General features: G+C 52.6%; 1 protein-coding gene across 2 annotated transcripts in view; it reads left to right on the top strand.

Annotated features, from left to right (window-relative positions):
* Positions 1–1369: 1369 nt before the first annotated feature.
* The window catches only part of KCND1 (potassium voltage-gated channel subfamily D member 1), an 80021-nt gene continuing 71737 nt past the window's right edge, over positions 1370–9653 (top strand). Inside the window, exons 1-2 of one of the 2 annotated variants that reach the window (XM_081894223.1) lie at positions 1370–1618; positions 3558–5360. In XM_081894223.1, coding sequence (XP_081750349.1) covers positions 4246–5360 — 1115 coding nt within the window. In that variant the 5' untranslated portion in view covers positions 1370–1618; positions 3558–4245. Of the gene's footprint in view, positions 1619–1964; positions 2492–3557; positions 5361–9653 lie in introns of those variants that run through there. The other variant, XM_081894222.1, reaches the window with a different exon arrangement.

Genomic DNA, 9653 nt, shown 5'->3' with positions numbered 1-9653 from the left:
TGTGAGTAGCTGTTTCTGCCAGAAGGTACTCAGTCAGAGAAATGCACATCAATTAAAAACATAAAGCCAATAATATAGCAAAAGTTAAAAATCACCCCCACACCACAATAGCCACCAAACCAGTGGGCAAATAAACAAGAGACCATCGTTCCTCTCAGCATTCGTTATTGTTAATTCAGGTTTTTTATTAATTCCAGTTGAGAAAGGGCATGACCTCAGGCCGCTAAGCAGAAACAAATGACAACACTTCCAGACTCTCCCCGCGATTGTACCAGTTCAGACGGCAGAGAGTAAGTTGCATGTTCTGGGTGCTTTCACATGGCAATAAAAACTCACTGCACGTAAAAAAAACAAAAACGAAACCTAGAGTCCCAGAGGGTGAAGTTCTGCCTAGCCCATGGGTAGGCAACCTAAGGCCCGGGGGCCGGATCCGGCCCAATCGCCTTCTCAATCCGGCCTACAGACGGTCCGGGAATCAGCGTGTTTTTACATGAGTAGAATGTGTCCTTTTACAGTGGTACCTCGGATTACAGACACTTCAGGTTACAGACGCTTCAGGTTACAGACTCTGCTAACCCAGAAATAGTACCTCAGGTTAAGAACTTTGCTTCAGGATGAGAACAGAAATCTCATGGCGGCCATGGGAGGCCCCAATAGCTAAAGTGGTACCTCAGGGTAAGAACAGTTCCAGGTTAAGATCAGACCTCCAGAACGAATTAAGTTCTTAACCTGAGGTACCACTGTATTTAAAATGCATCTCTGGGTTATTTGTGGGGCAAAGAAATTCGTTCATTCCCCCCCCCCCCATGTAGGACCAGCCTTGGTGAAGACTTGATGTTTTCATCCCCCCCAAAGTTTTTGATTTGAGTTTCCACTGAAAGGAGGCTGCATTTTAAATGTTTTAATGTTGTATTTTAATCCTGTTTTTTAAGTTGTATTTCGATCAATTGTTTTATATCAGGTGTTAGCCGCCCTGAGCCCGGTCTTGGCTGGGGAGGGCGGGGTATTATTATTATTAATAATAATATAATAGATCCATTCCATGGGCGGCCTTTTCTATTAGGATGGGACTCCGCCGCTCTGCAGGAGAAGGGAGCTGGGCTCTGTACCGCAGGGCAGCGGTACCCACGGCTTCCGCAGGAGGCGCTCCCGGGACGATCCCGGGAAGCTGCTCCTAAAGCGAGAAGCCGTGCAGAAAAGGACGCAGGAGGGGCCGGCAGGTGGGGCTGGGTGGGTGGGGGGTTGCCCAAGGGGCGGCTTGCCGCGGCTCCTTAGGAGGAGCTGACCCCCTCCCCATGGCGTGCCGATGACACCCCCTCCCTCCTCCTCCTCTCCCCCCCCCGCCCCAATCCTGAGTGGCACCAAATTTGAAATTCCTGCCGAGGCTCCTAAAGGCGACGCGCGGCGGGAGCGCGATCCAAAGTCGCCTGGGCTGCGCACGGGGAAATCCCGGCTGCCCGGGCGCGCCGAGGGGAGAGCTGGACGTTGTCTGGCGAGGCGAGGGGCGCAGAGGCAGCCAGGGCTGGAGGAAGAGGAGGAAGAGGAGGGCGCCGCCTGGGTCCCTCCGTCGCTGCCTCGCGCCTCCTCTCCTTCGCCCCTCGAGTCTCCAAGACCCCAAGTTAGTTCTCCTGCGGTTCTTTTTTTGCGCTCTCCTTCTTTCCTCCGCCCTCCCCGCGTCTTCCGCGTCTCCATCTCCCCTTTCTGCACGTTTCCAGCTCTGGCTGTGGATCTGCTTTTCCTTGCTCCGATTCGCCCACCCGAGTCTCTCTCGACCCTCCTGCCCGGGGGTTTCTCGCGTCCTCTCCGCTTCTCCGGCCATTCCGTTTCTTAGCTCGCCCAGCGACTACTAGGCTGCAGCCTTGAATGTCTTCGCGGTCCTGCTGAGATCTCTCCATCTCCATCCTTTCTGCGTCCTCCTGCATCCCGTTGCGATTCTCTCCCGCCCAGCCCCTTTTCCTCTCTGCCTTCTCCAGTTGAACTTCAGCCTGTCTTCCTACTTCGACCTGCCTGCCTGCCGGTCCACCCATTTCCTCTCCTCCTGCCCAGCCGCCCCCCAGCCCCCTTCCCAGGCTGCGCCTCCCGTCCCCTCTCCTTCGCCTCCTCCGTCTGCTGCTGGTCCCCAGTCGGTCGGTGCGCTCGCTGCCTGGGGTGCGCGCCTCCGCCGCCTGCGATGCAGCCACTCGCCGCTGCCAACCGCTCGCTCGTGCCCCCTCCCTGCCGAATGCAGCTCGCACACACACACGCGCACACCCTCACTCACACGCACACACACACGCGGCGCCGGGAGGGAGGGAGGGAGGCAGCGCGGCACAGTCAGACGGGCGAGCCAAGGGGAGCGATGAGGATCGGCGCCGTCGGGGGCAACGGGAGCCCTCTCGCCCACGCACGGGGGGCAGCCCGGCACCCCACAGCCGGACACCCCTGGCCCCGCACCGGGGTTTGCGGACGCTCCGCCGCTGCCTGCTACCTGGACAGAGCCAGCACCCAGGGGGTAAGAGGATGAAGATCAGCGACCCGCGGCACGTCGCCCCACGGATGTGCCCCTCTGCCCTCCTCGCCCCATGGGTTCGCCACCCACCTCCCCACGGGGACACCTCTTTCCCCCCGAATGTGGCCCTTTCCCGCCACAGATTTGCCCTTCCCCACCCCTTGATTGCCTCCTTCTCCCCATTTCTCCCCCCTCCACGCCCTGTGCTAGAGATTTACCTGCCCCTTCCTTAAATTCCATCCCACGCTCCCCAAATCTTGGGGAAGGGGGGGATGTTCTTTTTTAAAAAATTCACGTTGTTTACTCCTGTCTACAAAGCGATGTAGATTCACTGCCGCCCTCGCCAACCCAAATTGTAGAGGAAAGGGTTTGAGGGTCGGAGATTTCAGGAGACAAAGGGTTAATGGGAAAGTTTGTTCGGACCCTGAACCCCTTCCTCTCCACCCTCTTTCTCTGGGGCTGCCTGCTTGCTCGCAGGGAGAGCCCCTGCTGCTCACGCTCCAGGCACCCTTGCAGTTTGCGTTGCCAAACTCCTTGTTGTGTTGCCAAATTCCTGCTCTGCCAAACTCCTTCTTGACAAAACCTTTGCTCTCTTCCTTGACACAGTATTATTAACTGCTCTCATACTCTCTTCCTTAAATGTCCCTTCAAACTCCTTTCCCAATATGAAACTAGCCCTGGCTCCTCCAGCCACTCAACCTCCAACTCAAATCAGCTTAGAACTGGAGGGAGATTACTTAGAAGTAGCTGATCTCAAGTAACCACCCTGCTCTTCGATCCCATTCACAGGAATCCTAAATCCCATCATCCTACCCAGTCTGTGGATCCCCATTTCTTGCCCCCAAACAGAGGAGGGGTCCTGGGTCTCAAGTTGCTCATCCCCTAATAGCTACTGTGATGGATATTTTACATAAAACCTTTCTTGTTTTCAGCTTTTGAAACTTGGCTAGTTTATAACTTCAGAACTGCCGCATTCAGTCCAAAAATTGCAGCCTTGCACACTATTATTTCTCTCGCGTAGTTTTACTTCTCTCTCTCTTCTCTGTCTCTCTTTTTTCCATTATCACAGCATTGTGTAATCTACCCCTGTGACCATATCAACTGAGACCCCTTCTCTGACTCTGCTCCCACACCAGGAATACTTTCTCTCTTCCTATACATTTTCTCTCCTGCCAGGAAGAAAGAATTAGTGGAGCAGCAGCAGCAGCAGAGGAATACAGCACTCGTACATTGCAGATTTTCAGAGGGGAGTTTCCGCTGTTGTTCACAATGCACAGAGCCACATGGACTGAACATCAGAGAGACTGTGGACCGTGGATCACACTTACCTGCATTGCCTTCCTTTGACCTCTGCCCACAACTCCTAAAGTTATCAGCACTAACAGTAAGGAGGCATCTTGCCTGGAAAAAACCCTGGATGCTGTTTGAGTGGGAGGCGTCTAGGTCCATGGGGCTTGCTAACATTCATTGAAAAGACCTTGGCTATTACTCTGCTGGGGAGAATAACATCCTTCGTTCTTGGGTAGACCTGGATTTTGATGTCTGAGACAAGAACTAGACTGGATGACTATGCCTCTGTTGGGGCCCTCTGCTCCATTGATTCTTGGCGATAATTGAGCAAAAAGACGTTTTCAAGAAGGCTTTCAGAGAAAACCTCTTTATCAAAAGCTTTTCCTGGGACAATACTTAGAGCACAGTTGAGTTTGGATGGTGAGACATTTTAGCAAAGGTTCTGTTATCTACTAACTGTGTACAACATGGCTGCAGGGGTGGCAACATGGCTGCCCTTTGCCCGGGCAGCAGCTGTGGGCTGGCTCCCACTGGCCAAGAAGCCCATGCCCAAGCCTCCTGCTGACAAGAAACGCCGCAACGATGAGATCTTGGTAGTCAACGTCAGCGGGAAACGCTTCCAAACTTGGAAGAACACCTTGGACCGTTATCCGGATACCCTGCTGGGCAGCTCAGAGAAGGAATTCTTCTTTGATGAAGACAGCAAGGAGTACTTCTTTGACCGCGACCCAGAGATGTTCCGCCATATCCTCAACTTCTACCGCACTGGCAGACTCCATTACCCCCGCCAGGAGTGCATACAGGCCTTCGATGAAGAGTTGTCCTTCTACGGCATCATCCCAGAGCTCATCGGCGACTGCTGCCTGGAGGAATATCGCGACCGCAAGAAGGAGAATGCCGAGCGCCTCGCTGAGGATGAAGAAGCAGAGATGACCAATGACACTGGCCTGCCACCGGACAGCACCTTCCGTCAGCGGCTCTGGAGAGCATTCGAGAACCCTCACACCAGCACCATGGCTTTGGTCTTCTATTATGTGACTGGGTTCTTCATTGCCGTGTCAGTCATTGCCAATGTGGTGGAGACCATCCCATGCCGGCCCTCTCCTGGGAGGAAGAAGAACTTGCCCTGTGGAGACCGGTTCCCCAAGGCTTTCTTCTGCATGGACACAGCTTGCGTCCTCATCTTCACCTTTGAGTATCTCATGCGCCTCTTTGCCGCCCCAAGCCGATTCAAGTTCATGAAGAGCGTGATGAGCATCATTGATGTGGTTGCCATCATGCCCTATTACATTGGGCTGGTGATGCCAGAAAACGAGAATGTCAGCGGGGCCTTCGTGACGCTGAGGGTGTTCCGCGTCTTCCGTATCTTCAAGTTCTCACGCCACTCGCAAGGGCTGAGGATCCTAGGATACACCCTCAAGAGCTGTGCCTCTGAGCTGGGCTTCCTGCTCTTTTCGCTCACCATGGCCATCATAATCTTTGCCACTGTTATGTTCTATGCTGAGAAGGGCACTGCGTCCACCAACTTCACCAGCATCCCAGCTGCCTTCTGGTACACCATTGTCACCATGACCACACTTGGGTGAGTTGCGCACATCCTTGACGTAATCCCCAAAGGTTTGGCCTCAGTCCCCCACCAACGCTACATCCTTCCCCTGGAAGAACCTCATTTCCAGAATCCCCACATAGACCTCTTGATGGCTGTGCTACCCACTAGCACCCTTCCTTTGTCCAAAAGCACTTCTGACCCAGACTGGTCCCAGACAATGGGATTTGAGGGCTTTCCCTTAGAGGTATGTTAGCTCAATGAGACAACTGAGTCCATTGATGCACTAAAGTCACTTTAGACTCTTGGCCTTATGGAAAAGCCCCTCTTGAGATGGTGATGTGCATTACCTACCTTACCTTGACATGTGGTAAACCAGCCTTGCTGCATTCAGCGGCCCTCCTGCTCATTCTGCTGAGTGGAGCCCTGGACCTCTGCCCTGAAGTCCTGCTCTGGTGGCACCAGCATAGACGGCATCTCCCTTGTTCCAAGTTGGAAATAAGTTCCAAGTGCTTAGGAGGTGGATAAGCATGGAGACCATGCACAGAGCTATGCTGGGAAAGCAGGGTTCTGTTCAGCTGGGAGTGGGCCATCTCTCTTTCCTTTAATGTTTTGACATTAAAGTCAAGCATTCTGTGAACTGGGTCTGCCTAGCTTTCTCTCAGCCATCAGAAAACCGGTCCAGATTTCTGACAGTCCCCAAGTGGGGAAAAGAACATGGCCTCTTCCTCACACCTGAATCGTCCAGTTAGCTGTGTGGCACTGTCTTGCAAGGAGCCCTTCAAAAAGTGTTGTGCAAGATGGGGAGGTGCCCAGAAGGGAACCAGCAAGGGGTGGGGTGGTCTGCTGGTGCCAAGGAAGTAGGAGCAGCGAAGGGAAATATGGGTGGGAAGAAGAGTCAGATTGCGGGAAAGGGCTGGGAACGCAGGGACTAGGGAGCGTTTTCCAAGGAAAGAGAAGCACTTTTGCGTCTACTATGGGTGAGAACTTTATCATGCCCCTCCCAAAATAACATTTCCTTCAGTGCAATGCTCATACCCTCCCTTTCCCCTACGGTTTTCTGGCATGCTTGGACTATAAGCATTTTGTGCTGTTTTGTAGCACTGGTATTCCCTGTTCAGATTTCACGCTGGAATCCTGAATTTGGATATATTCATTTTAGCATGGTTCCCTTCCTGCGGAAAAATCAAATACTGATTTGGGTGTTTGTAGTTGTGTGTGTGGTGCATGTCTGATCCTCAGAAACTGGTACAGTATTGGAATTCTGGCATTTCAGAATGTTGGCTGCCTCCAGGGATTTGCTTTCCTGGGCCAATTGACTGCCTCACTTTTTGTCTGGACTCTGCTGGATATCTTCCATGACATCAGAACAAGAGTAGAAAATCTGGTGTCTCATCAGATTTCTACATAATGTTTCACTTTCCAGTTTATTTCAGGGCTCTGTTGGGGCTGCATTACCCTCCTCCCCGAGGCTACCATAAGATAGTATGAGGACTATTAATATCGTGCCATCAGTGTACCTTCAGTAAAAGACAAGTCCCTGCCCCAAAGAGTTTAGAGAGCCCGAAGGGGCAACAGAAGGACAGGAGGAAGCAGCAAGGGATGAATGCAATGTGTGTTTCTGTGGGGGGAATTATTTGGAATGTTTTGTGTGCTAGTTTTGCAGACAGTGTTTTTGGAGGCTCTGCAACCCAGGATGATTAACAAAGGCCTTTCTTGTACCCCATATATTAATGGCGCCGTCTATTTCTGCATGGCCCGCAAGTGGATTCCCAACTGAACGAGGATGTTTTATTGTTATTGGGAGGTGTCAGGGGTTCAGTGTTGAATCAAAGTTGGTGAGATTTAAAACCCATCAGCTTCCATCTGGGAGAGATTATAACAGTGCACTGAGACTGCAGGAGGCCTGGCAATGTGTTTCACTTCTCACCCGTCCTTTGAGAAACTCCAAGAGAGGGGAGCATGGGGGTTACCCGCTCCCCCATTTTATCTTTACAACAACCCTGTGAGGTAGGTTTTTGCTGAGGGAAGTGCCCGTGGCCCAGAGTCAGCTTGATGGCGACACTCTAACCACTATGCTCTACTGCCTTGGGAGCATCTCAGTGCTGCTTGAAGGAAAGACTAGAGGTGGATCTTGACTGTGAGAAAAAGGAATCCGTAAGGCAGAACTGGGGAACCTCCAGGTGATGCTGAACTATCCCTGACCACTGGACATGGCAACTGGGGGTGGTGGGAGCTGAAGCCCACCACATTTGGAGGGGAGCAGGGTCCTGTCTACAAATCAGAGAGGAATGGGATCTGAACTGATAGACAGGTGCTGGCAGCTGAGACATAGTGCTTGCCCATCTAGGGTTCCTGGGTCTGCGAGTGTTGTGTCATGGGTTCTGACCTCTTTCTCAGAGTTTCCAGGCAAAGGAGTAAAAGGCAATTTCTCTCAGTGCCCATCCCATATGAAAAAATAAAGTGGGGTGCCGCTGCTTTACCAAAAGTGCTATAAAGTTATAATGCAGCAGATGGTACTGCCTGGCCTGAGCTCTTGCTGGCAGCTAGATCCCACTTCCCTGTCCATCAACTGCCATACCAGACATGCCACACAGGGGCAGATCCTGCCACCCATCCCACTAGGTGCAAGCCGCAGCCTCCTCCGGCCTTGCTGCCCCCCCCCCCACATCTAGATGCAACCCCTGCTTTTCCAGGCACTTTGCACATGCTCAGAGATACTTTTCGCATGTGCTCTGCTGTTCCAAACAGATGCAAGGACCAGGCTAGGTTATGGCATAGAATTCGTCGTCGCAGGGAGGGAAGATAAGGTATTTGCGGGGTACCAGCTGGCCTCTGTGAATGTTTTCTGGCCTGCTTCCGATCAGGGAATGAATGAATAAATGAATGAATGAGCAATTTCCCAGATCGCTGGACGGGTGGGAGGGGGCTATTTATTATCCTACCAATTGGAACTGCTGCTCTGCTTGAGGCTGAGAGAGTATGGATGATGGATGAGCTGAGGAAGCCATTGGAGGTGACTTCCGATCTTCTGCACCCCAAAGGGGAGGCTGCGGTTCAGTGAGGTAATAGGACAGCCAGTAATAAGGCTATAGGGCTATAGGGCAGAAGGAGCACGCTTGTTCAGAGATGCTCTGGAGTACGCTCCCCTCCCCAGTGAACCAGCATTCCTCTGCAGTGGCATTTTCTGCACATTTCAAGCCAGTGAAGGGAAACCAGTTCCTGCAGAGCTGGGACAAACTGAGGCTTGGTTTGGAAATCCAGATTAAAGGCTGGGGCTCTGGGTCAGGATTGATGGGAGCTCACAGCAGAGGAGCAGGCGATAAACAGGTGGTAACCGGTTAGGGTGGAAAAAGGAATCATCTTTCTTTCACACATTGCCCTGTCCAAACTTAATGAGAATCCACTGGTTGCTATAACATTTCCCCAGTGTCAGCAGCTGAGCTAGCAAGAACTCTTGGCTCCCCCCTTCCCCAGCCCCCACTAGGCCTCTGCTGAGAACTACAATCCTCAATAAATCCAAGCCACAATTCCCGAGCCCTTCCTCATCCTCTCCCAGCCCTCAGAGCTGAGGTATATCGAACCTTCGGAGCCCTGGTTCCTGCCCCTTCTCTCCTCTCCTGAAACCCAGCAGTTCCCATTATTGGGAAGCTTTAATTAGCTGCCTTGTTCCCATCCGCTCAATTAAGTTTTAATAACTCGCCTGTGCGTGTGCCAGCGAGGCACCCGCTGTCTGCAAACCACCACCCCAGTTCCCAGCATTGATGAGCTGCCTGTGCAATACACCCTGAAGCGCATTAACGAACGGCGGATTCTGCTTCTGCTGATGTCCCTTTTCTACAAAAAAGAGGGGCCTAAAGGTGCCCTGGCCACTTTCAACCCCGCAACATCCCGCACTGGAACTGAGCCACAAAGGCAGATGTCCTGGGCATCCTCTTCCACAACCCACCCGCCTCCGCTCTGAATAAAGTCTCTTTTGTGTCTCACTGCAATCTTTGCTGGCTCTTCCCCATCTTGCCCTCCTGCATCGCTTCCCCTTTATGCTGGGTGAGTGCAGACTGGCCTTTAGCAGTTTGATACCTTGGCGCTGTGGTTAAACCACAGAGCCTAGGACTTGCTGATCAGAAGGTCGGCGGTTCGAATCCCCGTGATGGGGTGAGCTCCCGTTGCTCGGTCCCTGCTTCTGCCAACCCAGCAGTTCGAAAGCAAGTCCAAGTGCAAGTAGTTAAATAGGTACCACTCCGGCAGGAAGGTAAACAGCGTTTCTGTGCGCTGCTCTGGTTCGCCAGAAGCGGCTTAGTCATGCTGGCCACATGACCCGGAAGCTGT

This window comes from Podarcis melisellensis (assembly GCF_964234715.1).
Source record: "Podarcis melisellensis genome assembly, chromosome: 17".
NCBI classification, from domain to species: domain Eukaryota; kingdom Metazoa; phylum Chordata; class Lepidosauria; order Squamata; family Lacertidae; genus Podarcis; species Podarcis melisellensis.
The sequence above is the reverse complement of the archived record's forward strand: the minus strand, read 5'-3'. Positions and strand labels throughout refer to the sequence as shown.